The sequence below is a fragment of the Camellia sinensis genome, chromosome 4 (assembly GCF_055761805.1).
Source record: "Camellia sinensis isolate YWXY chromosome 4, ASM5576180v1, whole genome shotgun sequence".
Taxonomy (NCBI): domain Eukaryota; kingdom Viridiplantae; phylum Streptophyta; class Magnoliopsida; order Ericales; family Theaceae; genus Camellia; species Camellia sinensis.
The window spans coordinates 18,126,240-18,148,410 of NC_138964.1; the positions used below are offsets into that span (position 1 = coordinate 18,126,240).

General features: G+C 36.3%; 2 protein-coding genes across 4 annotated transcripts; one reads left to right on the forward strand and one right to left on the reverse strand.

Moving 5' to 3' along the window:
- Nucleotides 1-1,049: 1,049 nt before the first annotated feature.
- On the reverse strand, nucleotides 1,050-16,415 carry LOC114308286 (SET domain-containing protein). 3 transcript variants are annotated; one of them, XM_028253857.2, is made up of 12 exons: nucleotides 16,319-16,415; nucleotides 15,016-15,105; nucleotides 14,655-14,783; nucleotides 14,087-14,387; nucleotides 13,786-13,904; nucleotides 12,850-12,982; nucleotides 10,954-11,030; nucleotides 8,767-8,964; nucleotides 8,061-8,250; nucleotides 2,090-2,271; nucleotides 1,495-1,589; nucleotides 1,050-1,387 (listed from the first exon to the last, which is right to left on the reverse strand). In XM_028253857.2, the coding sequence occupies exons 1-12, from the start codon at nucleotides 16,331-16,333 to the stop codon at nucleotides 1,264-1,266; spliced, it is 1,653 nt and encodes a 550-aa protein (XP_028109658.2). In that variant the 5' UTR covers nucleotides 16,334-16,415; the 3' UTR covers nucleotides 1,050-1,263. The 3 variants fall into 3 exon arrangements, with proteins under 3 accessions (XP_028109658.2, XP_028109657.2, XP_028109659.2); XM_028253856.2 differs by having other exon boundaries at nucleotides 1,050-1,393; XM_028253858.2 differs by having other exon boundaries at nucleotides 1,050-1,393; nucleotides 16,128-16,334.
- A 4,412-nt stretch (nucleotides 16,416-20,827) lies between these two features.
- On the forward strand, nucleotides 20,828-21,676 carry LOC114308305 (uncharacterized). The gene has a single exon (XM_028253877.2). It carries the CDS (start codon nucleotides 20,828-20,830, stop codon nucleotides 21,674-21,676), a length of 849 nt encoding a protein of 282 aa, XP_028109678.2.
- The last annotated feature ends 495 nt before the right edge of the window (nucleotides 21,677-22,171 follow it).

A 22,171-nucleotide genomic window follows, 5' to 3' on the forward strand; every position in this document is an offset into this window, starting at 1 on the left:
AAAAATCCAATAATAGAATTGACTTCAACTTATTTCTATGTAGAAATTATATAGAATTAAAAAGCGCAATACAATAATAATAATAATAATAATAATAATAATAATAATAGGTTAGACCTAATCATCTTTCAACACGTTTTCGTAGTTTTGGTCAACTAACACAGTCATTTTTATTTGACAATCAACTATTACCGTACAAAAAAAATCAGAAGTCAAACTGTGCAACTGCAACATGAGAAAATACCCAAACTATTCTTCCCCAAGCATATTGATGGTTAAAGCTATGTTTGGTTGACTTTTTTTTCACCAAAAAAATCCAAAGATAAAATTGACTACGTAAGTCAATAAGATAAAATATCACGTCTAAATCATAATCATTACACTTTTTTTCTCACAAAAGTCAAAAAAATCAAAAACAAAAACCAAACGAGATTAAAAAAAGTCAGACTAAAATAGCCAAAAAGTCAGACTATTTTAACTCTTCCCAAACGAAGAAAGTATACAAATCAATATCTCACTCATAGAGCAAGGATCCTCTAGAGTGATTTTTCCCTAAAGTTTCCTAAAGTGCTACAGTGTATGGTTGAGATTTACTGGCAAGTCACATCAATTTTTCTGATGTGACTTGCCAGTAAATCTCAACCACAAAATATAGCACTCTAGGAAACTTTAGGGAAATTTCACTCTAGAGGATCCTTGGTGCTCACTCATAACCCCACACCAAATTTAAAATAAATAAATCTAAATGCATAAATAATTTTCACATAATAAAAAATATGTAAAATAAATAATAAGCTCCACATATATTGAACCCTACAAGTGAAATCCACCCTTTTATCTCATATCTATATCTTATTCTATGAAAATCTTATGTACTCTTAAAATAGCTGATTAAAAATTATTTTGGTTAATGACCACACATTTAAAGGCAAAATTCATGCCCATCTTGAGACCATTCTTTTGTCTCATTTGTCCTTTCCAACCATCAAAAGCATTATTCTTGATGGAAGTTGGATTATCAAAATAGAAGAATAAAAAGAATGCCCACATCACAAAGAACCAATATATTTCATCCATTGTGCTTCTTGCAACACATAGATAATGAGAAAGACAAACCTCCACCATTCGGGTCTGAAAATGACAGGTTAATGACAACTTGACCTAAGATTGATATAAACTATATGCAGAGCTGAGACAATTCTTTCATGAGCAAATAATATTTTTCAACGGGTGAGATAACTAGCCAATCTAGACATGTCTGTCCTAAGCCCTACACTCGCTCAATTCATATTCCACCAACTTGCAACCAGAATAACATGAAGTCACAATCGAGGAGACGATCATTATTTGTCGATCTTTGAATTCCATTGCTAGCTTTACATCCCAACTAGTACTTTGCAAGTCAAGATGACAATTTCATTAATCAGAATAGGAAAATACTATGCTGGCTCAACCACAAAGACTGCATTACAAGCATGAGAGAGTGTTGTTTACCTGTCGTCAAGATTAGTCTCACCAAGGGTTTCCAACATGTCTTCGAAGGTAGAACGGAGGTCTTCTAGAACTTCCAACTCAATTTCTAACTTCTCCTGTGTTTAAAATGATTCAATACATAAGAATTATACTCTGATTAAGAAAGAAATAAAAATAAAATTCAGAGCATGACTTTAGTTATCGCAGTCAAGCACACTCAATTTGAATGCAAATATTGAGCCAATTGGACTACTTTTTGACAACTATTTTTTGGGGCTTTCCATGGGTTCTGTCTTTTTCTGCAAAATATTGATGTTATCTAAAATATGGCATAAAAAGACAAAAAAATTGCCTAAAAAAGCATAAATAGGCTAAAAGAAACAGAAAAGCACTCATCAAACATGCAAGGCAAGAAAACCCATGGTTGTAGAATAGCTGGGATGACTCAGCCTTCCAAAGTGAGCGAGCTGGATTCAAAACTCCAACCACTGATGCCAGCACTCTACTTGGAAAAATGTAGGTATTTGGCTCGTGCCAGTTGGCTGATGCCTGGCGTGTATCCTCCAGTCCACACACACACAGGCATACAAAATGGAAAACAAGAGAAGAGAGTTACATGGATATTATTCTGGAACATAGGAGACTGAGCTCTACGGAAATGATCTAATAAAGGAGGCGGCAACCCATAATTAAACATGCCATGGTTCTTTGAGAGCCAAGTACCCCGCACCATGTGGTTGGTCCAATTAGACATAGGGCAGTTGTCCTCAGAACAATCAGTTATGGTAGCATCTAATTCTGCAATTGAAAAAGACTAACATATGATCTATTAATTCAAATGAAAATAATAACTGATGGAAAGTGGTGAATTGAACACATATACAAACATGGTAGGAAGATACATATACATAGAAACCCATATGAGATTGAATATGATATTCCTTTTCCTTTTTTTCTTCTTCTTTTTTTTTTTTTTAATAATTATGTTGGCCAGAAGAAATAGTAAAGTTGAAATAATAGCTTCTAGATCGTCAAACAAGTACAATTGTTCACATGGAAAAATTCGAGCATATAAGCAGACAATGAAAATGTACCTTCAGGAGGTTATTGTGTAAGATGTCCACTATCACGCTTCACTCTGTGTGTGTGACTTGTTAGCATTATATATTATTATTTGGGTTATTATTTTGTAATTATTCTATGCCTTAGGGCTCCCTTGTAATTATTAATCTTCATTAATATAAATAGGGGATAATATCCTAATCATCTCCTAATCTTGAAATTCTCCAAAAATAACATGGTATCAGAGTCAAACCCTAAAACCTAAATTTCTCACCTATACAGTCGTCAATCGCCACTACAGAGCCAGACGTCACACCCCCTTCGACACACATAGAGCCAGTCGCCAACAGAGCTAGTCGACACACACAGAGCCACCATAGAGCCAGTTGTCGTTCGGCTCTCCAGTCGTTGTTGGGCTCCCCAGCCCAGTCGGCCACCACAAAGCCAGCCGTTGGGCTCTCCCAGCCCAGTTGACCACTGCCGTCAGGCCTCCTGGCCTTAGCGTCGTTGGCGAGGGACGCGAAAGGTTGAGTCGTCGTCGTCTGTCCCTGTCGTCTGCTTCGTTGCGCTACGTGTGGTCTGGTATGTAAGCTGAGTTACATTCTGTGGTCTGTATTCAACACACTAAACCTTCGTTTTTCCCCTTTAATCCTAAAAAATAAAAAAATAAAAAATGCAATAAAGAGAAAAACAAAACAAAACAAAACAAAACAAAAGGAAAGGAAAAAAGTGGATGATGAAATTTTTAAGTCTTTAATTTTTCTTAGTGGTCATTGTGTTTGTATTCCTCCATCTTCTGGGTTTGTGATTGACACTAGTTTTGTTGAGGGTTCGGTAGTACAGTATCTATGGACGATTCCACCGGTGTATCCACTACTTCTCAGACACCTAGAAGTGAGAGTTTCCCTATACCTACTACAATGACTGATAACCCCGACCCTAGTCTTAAAATCACTACCTCTCTATTTAATGGTCAGAACTATCTCTCATGGTCGCAGAGTTTGACTATGTTTTTGAAGAGCAGAGAAAAGATGGGGTATGTGGATGGCCGGATACAGGCACCCAGCACAACTGACCCGGGTTATGACCAATGGGAGATTACCAACTCTTTGATTATGGGTTGGCTTATTCATTCGATGGTGCCAGACATTGGCGAGAACTACTTATCTATGGAGACTATCCAAGATGTTTGGGATACTGTGGCTACCACCTACTCCCGCAAAGGGAATTTTTCATAGGCATTTGAGTTACACGGCTCTATTGAGAGCTCTGTTCAGGGGGAGCAGATGGTTCTTCAGTACTTTACCTTCCTCACCAATGGCTGGAAATGCCTTGATCACTTGCAGGACTATAAGCCTGTTTGCACTGTTGATTCAGTCAGGTACCGAAAGTTTATTGCACAGGAAAGGGTCTTCAAGTTTCTAGCCGGTCTCAATGTGGAGTATGATCCGGTTCGGAGTCGGGTTCTGAGTATGAACACACTTCTTTCACTTTAGGAGGCATTTGCCTATGTATAGAATGAGGAGAGTCATCGGTCTGCTATGATGTCCCCTGTCTCTACCGACTGCTCAGCATTACTGTCTACCTCTTAAGATGGCCTCAGCTTGACTCCTATCCCTCCGTCTACCACCAAGGAGTCTGTATTCTGTGATTACTGTAAAAAGCCGCAGCATACTTGTGAGACGTGTTGGAAGCTTCATGGGATTCCATCTGGGGGTCGAGGTGATCTGTCTGGTACTAGAGGAGGTCAGTCAGGCCAGTCTCGAGGACGTGGCTCCAATTCACGGGTTCATCAGTCTAGTGCCGTTGATACACTTGATGCTACTTCCGCTTCCGTTGGCCAAGCTTCTGATGGTCTCTGTGGCATGACTACTCCTAAGCTTGAGGATGTTCTGCGTCACTTGTTGGACCGCCGGTCTTCTACTGCTCTCAGTACATCTTCATCGTCGTTTGTCCGATTAGGTAACTTAGCCTCTTCTCCGAGTGTTTTTCTATCTCATAAGTCTTTGCCCTGGATTATTGATTCTGGTGCCTCAAATCATATGTCTGGATCTTCTGACCTTTTCTCTGCCTATAAGCCATCTTCAGGTTAGGACAAAGTTAGGATTGCAGATAGTACTGTTTCTTCCATTTCTGGGAAAGGTTTAATCCATGTCACTCCTACCATACCTTTATCTTCTGTTCTCCATGTTTCCAATTTTTCTGATAACCTATTATCCTTGAGTCGTATTACCTAAGATTTGAATTGTAGTGTGACGTTTTTTCCTGATCATTGTCTTTTTCAGGACATTGTCACGAGGAGGACGATTAGCAGTGGTAGTGCAGAAAATGGTCTCTTCTTCCTGGATCAACCAGACAAGCTTGCTTATTCTTCCACCACGAGTCCTACTACCCAAGATGATTTATGGCTATGGCATCGGCGTCTTGGGCATCATTCTTTTTATTTACTTAAGCATTTATTTCCATCTGGTTTCGCAAACAATAATGTGTCTGAGTTTCTTTATGAGTCTTGTCAACTTGGAAAACAACACAGAGCTTCTTTTGCTCCCAGTTTTAATAAAAGTTTAGTTCCTTTTTCATTAATACATTTTGATGTTTTGGGGTCCCTCTTGTGTTATGTCTGTGAAAGGTTATCGATGGTTTGTTACATTTATTGATGATTTTTCTCGTACTACTTGGGTGTATCTCATGAAAGACAAGAGTGAGGTTTTCTCTGTGTTCCGTAATTTTCATCAGTTGATTTGTACTCAGTTTGGGGCCACTGTCAAAATAGTTCGTTCTGATAATGGGGGTGAATACATAGATTTTGAGTTAGGGCAATATTTTTCTACTCATGGCATTATCCATCAGACCTCTTGCACCAATACCCCTCAACAAAATGAGGTGGCGGAACGCAAGAATTGCCATCTTCTTGACATGACTCGGTGCATGTGTTTTTCTATGAGTGTGCCTCGGTCCTACTGGAGCGACGCTGTTCTCACCGCTACCCATCTTATTAATCGTCTTCCAATCCAAGTCTTGCAAAAGCAAGCTCCTTTTCAAGTCCTCGGTTCCCGGTCCTTGTTTTCTATTCCTCCCAAGATATTTGGTTGTGTCTGTTTTGTCCATAATCACTCTCCTACTCGTGGTAAGTTGGACCCTCGCTCCCTCCAATGTGTTTTCCTTGGTTACTCTCCTATTCAAAAAAGGTATAAGTGTTACCACCCTCCTTCTCGTAAGTGGTTTGTGTCCATGGATGTCACTTTCTTTGAGTCCCAGTCCTATTTCTTGTCCTCTCCGGTGTCACAGTCGTCTTCCCTTCAGGGGGATCCTTGGTGTGAAATGATTCCTGTGATTCCTATGGTGGAACCAATTGTTCTTGCACTACCACCTCTTACTGGTAAGACTACAGAACCCAATGTTACCAAGTATAAGAAAGGGCAAGTTTATGTCAGGGACAGAGACAAATAGAAAGTTAACTGGATACAAGAGACCACTTCTGCTCCTCCATTGCCATCTCCTGCTTCTGATGAGAGTCCAGGTAACTTTGAATCTCTTGAGTCAATTGATCTTGATGATCCTATTGCCAAGAGAAAGGGTGTGAGATCTTGTACTCAACATCCTAGCTCACATTTTGTGTCCTACTCATATTTGTCATCTTCATACAGAGCGTTTGTGTCAAATATTTCCTCTGTTAGCATTCTTAACCATTTTTAAAATTGCTACCTCTGAGTGAAAACTTGCCATGATTGAGGAAATAAAAACACGTAGGAAGAATGGCACTTGGGAATTGACTGAGTTACCTATAGGTAAACGACCTGTGGGATGCAAATGGATGTATACTGTAAAACACAAAGCGGATGGTTCTATTGAGCGTTACAAGGCAAGACTTGTGGCAAAGGGTTCATTCAGATATATGGTGTTGACTATCAAGAGACCTTTGCACCCTGGCTAAGATGAATTCAGTTAGAGTACTCTCTCTAACAACTAATCTAGATGGATCACTTCATCAGTTTGATGTAAAGAATGTCTTTCTCCATGGTGACCTCGAAGAAGAGGTATATATGGACATTCCTCTTGGTTTTGAGGATCATCAGACAGAAGGCAAAGTATGTAGGCTTCGGAAGTCATTATATGGTCTCAAATAGTCTCCAAGGACTTGGTTTGAGAGATTCACTCAAGCTATGCTTAAATATGACTTCCAACAGAGTCAGACAGATCACACCTTGTTTGTGAAACATTTATTCTCACGTGGTAAGACTACAACACTTATTATTTATGTAGATGACATAGTTCTTACGGGCGATGATAGTGAGGAAATAACTTTGTTAAAAAAATATTTAGCCAGTGAATTTAAAATCAAAGACTTGGGAAGCTTAAAGTATTTTCTAGAAATTGCTCGCTCCAAGGATGGGATATTCATCTCACAGAGAAAGTATGTGCTTGACTTGTTGAAGGAAACTGGGATGCTTGGCTGCAAGGCCTGTGACACTCCACTGGAACCCAAATAGAAATTGGAGGATGATAAAGGAGAAGAAGTTGTTGATAGAGGGAGCTATCAACGATTAGTGGGTAAGCTCATTTGCCTATCTTACTCTCGCTCTGATATTGCTGTTGCTGGTAGTGTGGTTAGCCAGTTTATGCATTCTCCTCATCAGATTCACTTCGAGACTGTCATGAGAATTTTGAGATACTTGAAGTCTGCTCTTGGTAAAGGTCTTTATTTTTCAAAAGATGATCATCTTCGTTTGGAAGCCTATACAGATGCTTCTTTATTTTTCAAAGTATGATCATCTTCGTTTGGAAGCCTATACAGATGCTGACTGAGCTGGATTAGTAACTGATAGGAAATCGACTTCAGGGTATTGTACCTTTGTGGGAGGCAACCTAGTTACTTGGAGGAGTAAGAAACAGAATGTGGTTGCCAGGTCAAGTGCAGAAGCTGAGTTTAGAGTTATGGCACATGAGGTGTGGGAGCTCTTATGGATCAAGTTATTGTTGAGTGATCTAGCTATTGATCAGATGGACTCCATGCAGTTATACTGTGATAATAAGGCCGCTATCAATATCGTTCACAATCCGGTTCAACATGACAGAACAAAGCATGTTGAGATTGATCGCCATTTTATTAAGGAGAAACTCACTAGTGGCACCATATGTACTCCCTTTGTGCAGTCTAGAGAACAACTTGCTGACATCCTCACCAAGGGAGTTGGGAGTAAGCCATGCCATGACATCTTAGGCAAGCTGGGCATGAGAGATATTTTCGCACCAGCTTAAGGGGGAGTGTTAGCATTATATATTATTATTTGGGTTATTATTTTGTAATTATTCTATGCCTTAGGGCTCCCTTGTAATTATTAATCTTCATTAATATAAATAGGGGATGATATCCTAATCATCTCTTTATCTTGAAATTCCCTAAAAATAACATGACTAACTATACTATCTCTATTTTATAACCTAAAATCAAGAGAAGGTGTCCAACACTTCTCGACACTTGCAAAGATGGGTATGTAAAGAGTGAAATGCATCAAGAAAATTACCAAGAGGAATGACATCATAGGGGTTGTCTCCTTGTGGTAAGAAACCATAGAAGGTGACTAGATGAGAACTTGAGAACTTCCCATAGCTAAGGTAGCATTGTTCTCCTGCATTACATGGTCTCGATAGAGGGAACTTTAAGGAATTTGTAGCAGAATCTACTTTACCGAAGTGCAACACATGCGGGCAAACCTGTAAAGAGAACAAACAAAAAAATAAGCAAAAACTTCACAAAGAGATCACAAAGAAGGTAAAAAGTCTGAATAATTGTTATTCATTAAAGAAACAAAATGTAATATACATATAATCAACCATTCAGAGGCCCAAACTTGTCAGATACAATTAACCCAAAGGAGCAGTAAAAGTGCAAAGAATCCAAACCCCCCCCAAAAAAAAAACATATTGAGCGGATGCTTATGGTAATGATCAAGTGTATTCTTATAATGAACGGAGGCACTGTAGTCAGGGACAACTAAAAGGGTTAGTCCAGTCCAGATGTCTGTGTTCATTTACAGGTACACTAATGATAATAGACCTTCTGGTTCACTACACCACTTCAAGTACCTTAAGTACTCTTTAAAATTCAGCAGCTTTAATAAGCACCACTACTTTTGAGAACCCTATACACCTTAACGAGCATAAGTTAAATTGAGTGCCAGAAAAGAAAAGAAAAGAAATAAACAGAGAGGTCAAAAACGGGTGACATACAGAGTGATTAAGAAAGCCTGCAATAGGTACCAAGCATGTCTGTAGCTTTCCACCAGTAAACATTACTTTCATGCCATTAGAGTACCAGAGCTCACAAGCCCATAAGAACTGCTCCCATTTGTAGAGCTCTACTGGAAATATATCAGGATGATCATTGCATAGTGCAGGAAATAACTCATCATACTGGGTGCGCAAATGCTGCAACAAAATAAAAATAAAATAAAAGATTTTCTTAAACCCCTTAAAGCAATAATGCCTACATAAATCTTTAAGGAAGTTAACAGAAAATAAAATATTCCAATGTAGAAAGAGTTCAATGCCAAACAATTCTTACCAATTTGAGGTTAAAAAATTACAAAAATAAAAGACTTTTCCTCTCTCATATCTCTCTAATATTAAAGAAAAACTTACTATCATAAAATGTTGTGCTCTATAAAGTATGAGTACGGGTACGAGTAGGAGTAGGAGTATGAGTACTGGTATTGGTACGATATGAGTACGTCAATACGGTAAAATCCAGAACTATGTTACCATAAATGCTAATACCCTATTGAATTACGTATTGGTATGCACATTCTGAAACATGGTAAACTTCCGTTCCAAACCGGTAAATTTAGTAATCCAAAGCGATCTCAAAAGTTTTTCTTAATATATGTACTTAAATGTTACCTTAGTAGGAAAAAAATCAAATATAATGAACTAAAATTTAAGGTGAGTTAAGTTTTGACAAGACAAAAAAATCAAAAAATGGGTTGTAATGCTCATAGAAAATATTATATTTTATTGGATATCTAATAGTTAAAAAAAATTACTCTAAAAGTACCTTAAATTCTTAAGTATAATATATACAAGTCTACCACTATCGCATCACATTTTAGAGTATGTACCATATCACGTTCTCATTCCCGTTCCACATTACAGGTAACATAGATCCAAAAAAAGTAAAGTACGAGTACGAATTGGTACATTTATAAAAAAATATTTATTTTTAATTTGGAGTAATGCAAAAATTTATTAAATGGTTTAATTTATTAAGATCCAACCTACAATTAACATTTAGTGTCAAAAGTAAACGTATAAACCAAAATTAAAAGTCATTATATTAAATAACTTACAAATTGCAACATAATTTTAAAATCATACTAAACATAAAATTAAAAATAAAATAGAAATCTAGTGAAAGGAATTTTATCTCTAAGTAGAAGAAAATATTATTTTGACTGAAGTACGGTATGGCTATATTAGGTATGTCTAGGTACGATAAAAATTATGAAGAAAAAATTTAGGTATGTGTTTTGTGTATCCGGTACGTATGTAGAAATATCATATGCCAGTAAGTACCCGGTAATGGTATGGCATGTTTGTCGAAGTACTCATGCTTCGCAGGTTGTGCTATACCTGAGAAACCATTCAAATAACAACAAAAGTGCACTCATACCTTGTTAAAAACAACTACTGGAAGTAACTTCCTCAACATAAAAGACGCCAAGCCCTATGTCCTAATCAATTGGGATCAGTTACGTGAATTCTTTCTCCTTGCTCTATCTAGGGCTATATGCTTAATTAAATTAAATAAATTCATATCATTTTTAATTACCATACCCCATGGTAGTTTAGTTTTTCCCTCGTCTCCCAGAACATTTCCATTTAAAGTGATCGTATCACTCTTCCTAACCGTTGTACCTATAAGTCGACGTTGTACATGACAAAACTATCTTAGCTTGTTCTCTCTTAACTTATTTTCAATTGATTCTACTCTTGCCATTTCAAGAATATATTCATTTTTAATTTTATTTGTCCTAGTTTTACCACGCATCCATCTAAACATTCACATATCAGCTATGCCCATTTTATGAATTGTTTCTTAATTGCATAACATATTGCCCCCGTAAAACATCATTGGTCTTATAGCTATTCTATAAAAAATTTACTTTCAATTTTATTGGTATTTTTCGATCACATAATACATCGGACATGCTCTTCCACTTCAGTCAACCTAGTTTTATTCTATGGATCACAAAGATGGGCTGTCTAGATTTCAATCATCTCATATAATGCAAAGAATCGACCAGTCACAAATATACTCATAAAACAAGATGGATGATTCCATTATCCGCCGAAAGAAATGGATACTAAATGTAAAAAATGTTGAATTTTTATGAACGGTCATTTAAAAGGCTTCATAACCTCTTTTGCTTGCACAATTTCTTCTAGCAACAAGGTTCCATCTAAAGCCATGATAGCATTAACTCCAAAGCTCAACCCTGTGGCATGTAAACAATCAAAATTAATCAGACCTAGAAAAAGGTGTTAACAGGCTCAAAATAAAACCACATCCAAAATTGTATATATTAAAATTCTACATCTTTTTATCCTTAGTCACATCACATGCACATTTTTATTTAACAAAAAAGAAGAAAAAAAGAAAAGAGCTTGCCCATATCTCTCTTCAATTCCACTGATTGTCCCTACCCAAATTTGATATATGATTCAAAAGGTGACATCACCATCAGCATCACCATCACCGTCACCGTCACCGTCATCGTCATCGTCACTGTCACCAATTCCTAAACAAATAGAGAATAAGAAGCTCGCTTCTCTCTTCATAAGAAGCTTGCTCCTCTCTCTCTTTCATGACAAACTGCTAATACATCTAAAAATCCATTCAACATCTACATGCCATCAATAATAGATGGAAGTTTAAAAAGTAAAAAATGGAATATTGAATAACTAACATTCAGTGATCAGAGGATTTACTAGGATCTAATGGGAATAAGACCAAACATGTTTTTAACCCCTTTTTCTCTTTCTTTCTTTTTTCTTTCTTTTTTTTTTTTCTTGAGAAAAAATTGGCATACATATGTTTAAGGCTAAAATAACTTGCACCCAAAAAATATCTATTACTATTTCGGTTAAATAAACATGATTTAATATGATATGGGTCAAGTCATGGATACACAACATTTTTTTAGAAAACTTTTTCTAAACAATATGCGTACACACATTTTTAAGTGTTTTATGTTTAAAATAAAAGTTCTCACTCACTCTTTCTTTTAATTATACTCTATTTAGGGTTTCTAGGCTAATTTTTTAAGGTCAAGAGAGATTATATTATGGTTTTAAAGAATTTTATGGTTGGTAAGATTTGGACCCACATATCTTGTTATGAAGGCAATACATTCCTAATCAGACAACGTAATTGTATAACAGGTTCCAAAATTATTTTATTTTATTTCTTTCATTGTGTCCCTTGTTTGTCCTTTGTCTATGTCCGTGCCCGTGTCCATATACATGCTTCTTAGCATAAGGGGGTATATTCATAATCATCAGAAACTTGAGGGTACCCTAAAAGATAAATCTCACAAAAAGTTACTTTTTTACACTAGGAGTAATTTTAAGATGTAGCTCATTAAAATCATGACAAAAAAATATACAGGGAAGTCATTATTGCCCCATTGAGATTTACAAAAGTAAGTAGTGCCATACAACTTACAAGTCAATATGATATTTTTGAACAATGGACCCAAGTTTGGTGGCCATTCGAAATGCCATTTCTTATTATGCGTTAACAATAAATATGTAAATTCAACTTAATGTCTTTCCCTTTTAAACTAACAATAATACCCCAACTCAAAAGAAGTGTATTAATCACTTGAAAACCCAAAATAACCTTAAACCAACTAAACCATATTTTCAATAACCATAAGGGATGATAGATCATTTTTTCCTAAAGAGAAGTCTAGGCCCCTTGGAGCACCTGGCTAATCCCTGGGCAAATGAGGTTCCCCCAATCCCACATGCAACGCATAATTACCAAATAAATCCCTCTTGTTAGCCCCAAGAGAGATGATGAAATATTATAATTAGCATACCAAGAAAGATAACACACTAATCATGCAAAAAATGTTTAGAAGGGAGCCTAGCATCAATTCATCACATAGAAGCAAAAGTAAGTTCTAATCCTTATTTAGAAGGAATAAAGAGAAAAGGCAATCTTATATCACTTGGTTGCTAAAACTTAATGCCATATACAAATTTGAAATACATAGTACATACAATTAAGTGCATCAGAAAAAGACACACCTGTGTTAAATACTTCTGGCAATGCATCAAAGTAGAATTTAAATTTCGAATGAGGATTGTGCTTCTCCTTCATGCTCCACAATAGCAACATTGTCTCAGAAGATATACCATCAATCTTTTCCAAGATAGGGAACTACAATCAAGGAAACCTATAATTTAACCTAGGCTAATACTTGATACTTCAACTCTTAAGCTAAAAACCATATTAAAATTTGAACTTTTATATGGCATTGAATAAAACGTGATTTGATGTAGTTAAAAATCTAAGAAGAGCCAACATTCATGGATACTACCAAAAAAACAAATATCTTAATCAACCATAACATGTAACTCAAGAAGTCAAAATTCAAATCTATACCAGTACTTAATATAGAAAATGGATGTAGACTATCTTAGCTTTATCAAGACCATGATTTTTCAAGAAAATTTATTTTCCTCATAGTCAAATAGGGATCGCATAACAAAAATCTTTTACGTGTTATCCTGTTCTATGTTATAAAGGTTGCCATGTCAAACACTTACAACAATGTCAAGCACAATGCATTATTCCATGTCATTGATATGAAAGGTAAAGGATCTTTAATGGGGAAGCTAAACTATTTTTCATTTCACAAAAATCAACTTATCAACCCTTCTTAGTAGTTGCATTGATCCAGTAAGTTTCACAAACTTTGGCAGCATTTGGAAGCAGAAGTTTATCCTCCTAACATGGAAGTATGATAAACTCCAGTAACCTCACCATTTACCATTTTTAGTTATGTTACATTGAGTCAGGTATGGGTGTTAGGTGTGGCTGTGCCGGTATGTGTGTAAGTAACAGATTCATCTAATTCTTATGTTCATGGACCAAGGAACAATTAGATTTCATATTACTTAAAATACTTTTTTTTTTATTTTGGAGCTAATCATACTAGTGTAGGAAGTGATTAACCATACCATGTCAGATTCATGTACAAGCTCCTCAGAAATTATGATAGACACGGGGATCTCCAAAGCTATGTCCCCAACTTTCAGATCTTCTTTTGCTACAACTCCTCTTCCAGCTCCCTCAACATCTACACAACGTATGATGCAATGGATTAAATATATATATATATATATATATTTGAAGTAATGTTGAACATTAGTTTTCTCCCATTCTATGAAACTTGGGTATTAGAGAAAGAGTGTAAATTTTACAAACAATGTTTGTTCAAGATACTTGGTAAGGACAACTAATAGTATGACAAAGACTTACAAGCTACCTCCAATTTTGTTTGAACACCACTGCTCTCACCCCACTGTAATAAATGCCTCTCCTTGTCACAGCTATAGTTTGTAACAATTCTAGTCTCCAGTCTAATCTTGTCCCCAAGATCTTGAATCATATCAATACTCGCATTCCGTAATTCTTGAAGAAGACCTGTTATTTTATGATTACCACTAGAGAGAGTTTTATCAATGAGTGACAGGATTGAATGCAAAGCCTCCAGCTCAATTCTGGGATTGTCAAATTCCACAGAAGAATTTACATCAACTCCACCAAAGTAAAGTTCTAGCTGCGCCACAAAAAAATGAAATCTCTTTTCATCATTAACAACTCATATAGAGAAATTTATGGATGTTGACTATAAGACTGCTCAAGCACAACTTAGTTCTGTATCAGAACTGGTCAGGAAGGAACTAAAACCAGTTTTTCAGACCTGAAGTATGATTCTTTTGACAATGGCCAAAATGTTGAGCGTTCAGGCTACCAAAGAGGTAAATATCAACCAATAGCAGAATTCTGCAGTTTAGACCCCATAGTTTAGACAGAAGCAGTTTACCTCATCCAAGCATATGATTCTTGCTCTTTGAACCAGCATTTTCATGGTTGTATTTAACCAATTAGGACAAGAGGAGTTCATCAAGGATACATGTCCTTGGAGATTGAAACCATTAACTTCTAGTAATTTCTGTTAAACGAGATAAATAAAAAATAAAAAAATGCAACAAACAACATCAGCAGATTAAATTTCTAGAAAGAAAGCTGTCAATATTGTTAAGATTTTCGAAAAGAAGTTTGTACAATCAGAATACCCGTATAAATTAGGATGGGGTGGAGGTGATTAAACAGATCTTTATGACTTATTCACCCAAAAAAAAAAAAAAGATTAGATAGATCTCAGTGCTTGTAGAACTCCTTACCTTCTTTTTCTCAAAAAGAGGGTCATCTTCAGAGAGCTCAAGAACTAATAAATATTCATCATTCTCAGCTGATTTATTAGATAAATGCAACTGCAACAATTAGACATGTCATTAATATTAAGGTTCTCATAGCTCTGACTTCTTCACAAACAAGTCAAACTAGTCTAGAAATTAAAAAATAAAAAAATAAAAAAAAGAATTGAACTTAGCCATATACACTACAGTATCACATAGTTAAATAAAGTTTCTTCAACACATGAGCACGACAATAACTTTATACATACCAGTTTTTGTATAAAGTTCTTATTGTGCTCATGTGTGCTGAAGAAACTTTATTCAACTATGCGACCCTCTTTGGTATATACTTCATTCATTTGGTGTAATGACTAAATCAATCAACATTACAGATCATGATAATAAAAATGTCAAAATAGCACAAAGGAATAGAGGTCCACCAATTTGCAGAAATTGCCCAAAAAAGAACAAGGATGACAAAGCTAACACAGAGATACATATAATATCCCTCTTTTTTCATTTCAAAATTTTCTTTTTTGCATTTAAATGCGAAACACCCATTAAGAGATGAAGATGAAATGCTCTATTTCTGTATTAACAACATAGTAAAAGAAAACACAAACTTGCATAAAACTACCCACACTATATGCACGAAAAGAAAATTGCATAAATTGGAGCTATGTCACATCATTTGTTTCTGTATTAACAACATAGTAAAAGAAAGCACAATCTTGCATAAAATTACTCACACCACACACACAGAAACAAAATTGCATAAATTGGTACTATTTCACATCATTTGTTTGTTTCTGTATTAATAACATAGTAAACAAAAGCACAAAAATTGCATAAATTGGAGCCATTTCATAGCATCTATTTCTGTATTAACAACATAGTAAAAGAAAAGCACAAACTCGCATAAAATTACACACACAACACACACAAAAAGAAAATTTCATAAATTGGAGCTATTTCACACCAATTGTACAAAATTACAGAATTCTAAAGAACATAATCAATAGCATAAAAGCAGTTTTGGGTCCATTGACAATGTGAAAATGGCATCATAAGCAGCTAATCAGAACAATTCCACATACCCATCATCAAACAAGAAGGAAAACAACCAACAACAACTTCTAACATCTCTCACTCCGGTGATTTCAAATTTAAGCACCATAGATACATATAAACATTGCCAAAAAAAGAAGTGACTTGAACAAAGGAAAAGGAAGAAAGAGAAGTGCAAATAGTAGTAGAATAAGATTAAGAAGTGTGAGACTAGGTTCACCTCGTCATCCTCCATTGAAGAGAAAGCTCAGAGAGAGAGAGAGGGAGGGGTTTAAGTGGCAAGTGAGGGTGGTGGAGGCAAAATGCTTCAGAACAAAGAGTATACTCTAGTGGGCCTGACCTACACGTATCGGCCCATAACATAATTTCCCAAGTCTGACCCAAAAACTTTTAATTTTCTGAAATTTAGATAAAATCTAACAATCTTACAATTTTTTATATAATTATACTAACTTTTTTTTAGAAAGGTTAAAACCAAAACTATTGCAAATGGTATGGAAAAAAAATGATACACAATGTAAAAGAGATGAACAATAAAATTTTGGTAAAAAATAATAAAATTTTAATAGAAAAAATAAAAATAAAAATTGTTCAAGCCCAGGCTTAGGCCCACCCAAGTCCCTAATACCTCCTGGGCTAACTTGTTGGCCCGTGGGTTGGGCCGGGCCGTCCGGCCCCAGGTCAAATTTACACCCCTAGTTTAGACCATATATGATATATATAAATAAGGATATTTTAGTTATTTTGTTTGATTTTGTCCTTTTGGCAAAAAGTTTTCAGTGCCTGGACTTTTGGGCAAATAAAATTAAAATTGGGATTTTTGGACCGTGTACCTTAAACTAAAACATTAAGAAAGACTAGTATAATTATGTCATACCTATGGGGTTTATTGTTTTTTCTTCAAACCTCAAATGAGGTCATTGTAATTTATTCAAATATAAATTAGTTTGACAAAAATAAAAATCAAAAATGATATTTTTGAAATTTTAAAAATCATTTATACCTTCCTAAAAAATAAAACTATATAAAAATAATAAGTATTTTTCAATAATTTTTTTTTTTATCAAATGGACTTTTAATTTTATAGATTAAATTTTTAAAAACCAAACTAAATAGTCTCGCCTACATTAGTGGGTAATGTAGATTGAGAACTTCTCCTTTAATGAGTCTAATGATTTTATATTAATTTAAAGGGCAAATTACACTTACCACCTTTGAAGTTCAAAAAAGATACATTTAATCTTATACTTGATTGAGACAGAATTATATAGCATTGAGGTTGGTAATTAGGATCTCTTAATCTTACTTGCCAGTCAAATTGTATATTTTATGTCTGTTTAATGACAATCAGGTTGGATGTAGTTGGAGTACAAAATGAGCAAAAATACAGCATTTTATCCAGAAAAGTACTTACCGCACGTGCCGAGGACCATTCCCACACGTGCAGCCCAACCAATGAAGCCAAACAAATACCGCAAAAATTGCATGTGCGAAGGGTTTTTTCTGCATGTGTGAAACCCTCTCTGTACGTGTGGTCGTACCTTGAAAAATGTGCCCGATGTTTTAAACCTGTTTTGGAAAAGCTGGAGATATAAAAGGCAAAAGAAAAGACTGGATTAGGGTTCTAAAATTTTCCAAAGGATAAGAGGGGCTAAGGTTTGAATAAAGGGGTTTCAAGCTTCAGGAATATCTCTCATGGTGGTTTTCTCTTCCTCTATCTCTTTCTACTCCTCCATAAGTGGCTAGTTATTTTATTCCTAGGGTTTTGATGAAACCCTACCCAAGTAAATAGGGTTTTCTTTTTTATTTTTGATTATGTAATGGTTTGAACAAGTTGTATGGTATTCAAGAAATTTTTAAATATATTTTTCATTATTTTTTCAAGTATTCTTCTTTCTATGATTGTTAAATGTTCTCCATGCAATGGTTTTCTATTCTTCCATATTCAAGGTATGAGACGAGCCATACTATGAGAGACGAGTCATTTTGCTACCCTAGTTTAGAGCGAACGACTCGTGCTACTTAGGATGGTTCATGCCTACACATTGAACGTGATAATTCTCTTGATCAATACTTCGAACTTGTAGTTGCAAAGTATTATTTGGTTTAAACCATACATAATTGACTTTCAAGTTGAGACATTATTTATGTAACTAGTAGTGTATTCATCACTCTAGGTTTTTTCCAAATATAAGTAATCCCAATTTCACTTTTAATTGCTTGGTTAAATTCTTAGTTTATTTTATTTATTATTAGTTTATAAATCATCATCTTTTTAATCAAAATTAAATTAGGAATTTAACAATTAAATTAGTTGAATTTCACATTTGTCTTTGTGGATCGATACCTAAACTTATCATTGTTCTAAGGAATCTGGTACAGTTTAGTGTTTATTTCTGATGTGCAAAATGACCTATCAAATTTTGGCACCGTTGCTGGAGACTTCTGTTGAAATTAATTAATTTAAAGTTATATTCTTATTTTAATTTTTAGTTAGGACTTTATGTTTTTGTGTTGCTAGGTGTGCAGAGTTTTTGCAAGCGAAGCTATCACCGAAATGCAAGTGAAGCACAACCGAGCTTTAAAAATAACCGCAACACTAAAGGGCTTTTTTAAAATAATAAAAAAAAAAAGAAGAAGAAGAAGCAAATGCTCGCAAGCAAAGCACCAAAGTATTAAAAATAGAGAGCTCAAGTGGAGATTGGAGACAATGGTCTACATGTCAAGCACCCGCAAGATGAGTAAAGCATTTTCATTAAACCGCTGAGTATTTTCTCCTTTGGTATTTTACTTTCATAACTTAGTGCACAAGAGTCGGAACTTAGTGTATGTATGTGAGTGGTATATGCACAGGTGTTGTTCTTGTCGCCTTGAATTATGGAGTTTGAACCTTAAACTAGAAAGGACTCTTAGGAACCTTAGAGCCTCTTTCCATGTTCCTAGGCTTAAATATCCATATCCATACTCAGAGCCATTAGAGATGGCGAACCCAGATTTCCCGAATGGGCCGAACCGGACCCTTAAAGATTACTTCAAACCCACTGCATATACATTACCATCATGTATTCAGTTACCCGACACCACCGCTGCTCATTATGAGATTAAGTCTAGCAGCATCCAAATGCTCCTATCGTTCTATGGACTAGCTCATGATGACCCTTACAAACATCTGCATGAATTTTTGGAAATTTGTTCTACAGTGAAGATCCAGGATTTCACCAATGATGCCTTAATGTTGCGACTGTTTCCATTTTCACTGAAGAACAAAGCCAAACACTAGTTGAACTCCTTACCTACTAATTCTGTCACAACATTGGACCAATTAAAGTAGAAGTTTTTGGAGAAGTACTTTCCCATTGGTAAGACCAACCAACTCAGGCTAGCCATCACCAATTTTGCTCAAATTAATAGTGACCAATTTCATAAAACATGGGAAAGACTTCGTGACCTTCTCCAACAATGTCCCTACCACTAAATGTCTGATTGGTAACTTGTTTAGACCTTTTACTATGGTTTAACTGAGCTTCACCACCAAATGGTGAATTCTTCTTGTGGTGGGACATTCATGTCAAAAAATGACGCTGAGGCATGGCAATTATTTAAGAACCTAAGTGATAATTCCCTTCACTATGCCTCTGCAGCCCGACAAGTCCGGCAACCTATAATTGAAGCCTCAAAAAGAGGGGGCATTTATAAGGTATGGCACAATCTAGAGTTAACCCAACAAGTAGAGGCATTGTCCCATAAAATGGACCAATTATTAGCTTCAGGACATATCCTTACACAGCAAGTTCAGCCTCAATTTCACGAGGCATGTGTTATTTGTGCGAGCCCTGCTCATGACTTGAGTGAGTGCCCTTCGGCATCACAATTTCCAAAGTTAGTCCAAGAGCAAGTGAATGCGGCTCAAGGATTTTCCAAACCGAGTAATGACCCATTCCAACACATATAATCCGGGATGGAGAAATCATCCTAATTTTTCATAAAGACCTCATTCACAAGGCACTTCTTACAAACCTCCACCACCAAGGCAGAATTTTAATAATTTTGCCAACCAATCTTTCTACCACCCACTACAACCTTACCGGCAACCACAACCCCCGTCTATTCCTCAAGGTAACTTAGCCTTTGAGACTCAGGTGTTAGAAGTTCTTTCAGAGATTAAGGGGTTAGCACTAGTAGTTCACTCCCACACTTACTTTATTGCCAAGCTAGAGGCCCAATTAGGTCAAATGGCTAATAACATGAATAGAAGAGATGAGGAAAAATTACCGAGTCAGACTGTGGCCAACCCTAAGGGTCAATATGGGGCAGAGGGGTCGAGTGGAAATGGAAGCACCATGAACAGGTGTAAGCAATGATTACTTTGAGAAGTGGGAAGGAATTAGAGCCTTGACCGGTAACGTCTGATGTAACTAGGGCTAAGAAGGGTGACCGCGATGGTAAACCCAATGAGAGCAAGGGTGAGGGAGAAACAGTTAAGGGGGATGACTTAGTCCCTAGTACTTCACATGAGTCTAAGGCACCATAAGTGCCTAAGGCACCATATCCCCAATGCCTTGATACACCATTGCCTTTTAATAAGAATGTGGCATCCATGGAAGCAATGATAGAGGTCTTTAAATAAGTTAAAATCAACCTCTCCTTGTTGAAGACGATTAAACAAGTACCCTCCTATGAAAAAAATTTGAAGGACCAATGTACGCAAAAGCGTAAATCTAGGACACACATGTTCCAAAAGGTTGCACTCACGGAGCAAGTAAGCTCCATTTTATTGGGTAACACAACCCCCAAGCTTAAAGACCTGGGTGCCTCAACCATTGCATACATTATAGGGGATCATTTCATTGATAGGGCCCTGTTAGATTTTGGAGCTAGTGTCAATTTGTTGCCATACTCTGTGTACGAGGAATTCGGGCTTGGCAAGTTGAAGCCCACTACTGTCACACTCCAGTTGGCTGACCGTTCCCTCAAAGTGCCACGTGGCATGATTGAGAATGCCCTAGTAAAGGTCGATAGGTTTTATTTTCTTGTTGATTTTGTGGTTTTAGATATGGAACCGATAGCCAGCTCTAGGAAACAAATCCCGATGATCTTAGCTCGACCTTTCTTGGCTATGGCTAATGCATGTATTAATTGTCGTGCCGGAGTTATGGATGTTCCATTTGGGAATATGCAAGTGAAACTTAATGTTTTCCAAGCATCCCAATTACCCCATGAAAAAGAGGAGTGCTTATTTGTGGATATTGTAGGCGGGATAGTAAAGGAGGTTTTACCCTCCATTCTTATAGAGGACCCTTTAGAGGCTTGTTTAGCTCATTTTGGATTTGACGATTTTGATATTGACAGGTCAATTGAGGAAGTGAATGCTTTACATAATTCTTCTTCTACACCAGATTTTCCTTCGTGGAAAGCCCGGTTTGAATCCCTTCCTTCTCTGTCTAGAGAGCCTGCCATACCATCCTTAATCACACCACATACACTTGAGTTGAAGCTACTCCTAACCATACTCAAGTATGCATTTTTAAGGCATCAGGATACTTTACCAGTCATCATTGCATCTAACTTAACTGCATAGTAGAAAAGTTAATTAATGAGTGTTTTCGTGGCACATTGGAGTACTATAGGGTGGTCAGTGGCCGACTTGAGAGGGATAGATCCCTTCGTGTGCATGCATCATATACATTTAGAGGAGGATGCCACACATTTTTGTGAAATGCAATGGAGGCTTAATCCTAACATGAAAAAGGTAGTGAAAAAAGAGGTGTTGAAGTTGTTGGACGCGGGTATTATATACCCCATCGCGGATAGCAAGTGGGTGAGTCCCACACAAGTGGTGCCCAAGAAATCGGGCATCACTGTTGTCAAGAATGAGTAAGGCGAGTTAGTCCTTACAAGAACCACCACCGAGTGGCAAGTGTGCATTGATTATAAGAGACTTAATTCCATTACTAGAAATGACCATTTTTCATTGCCATTTATTGATCAAATCCTTAAGAGGTTAGCCGGACGATTTTTTTATTGTTTCCTTGATGGTTACTTGGGGTATAATCAAGTTCTGATGTACCCCGCC

Excerpts from the sequence above, each read along its gene's own strand:
- LOC114308286 (XM_028253856.2), bottom strand. Across the intron at positions 14,388-14,654 it reads GAATCATATGCTTGGATGAG|CTAGAACTTTACTTTGGTGG; the intron begins GTAAACTGCTTC and ends TTTGTGGCGCAG. Across the intron at positions 8,965-10,953 it reads AAATTGTGCAAGCAAAAGAG|CATTTGCGCACCCAGTATGA; the intron begins GTTATGAAGCCT and ends ATTTTGTTGCAG.
- LOC114308305 (XM_028253877.2), top strand. The coding sequence starts at position 20,828 with ATGTTCCAAAAGGTTGCACTCACGGAGCAAGTAAGCTCCATTTTATTG.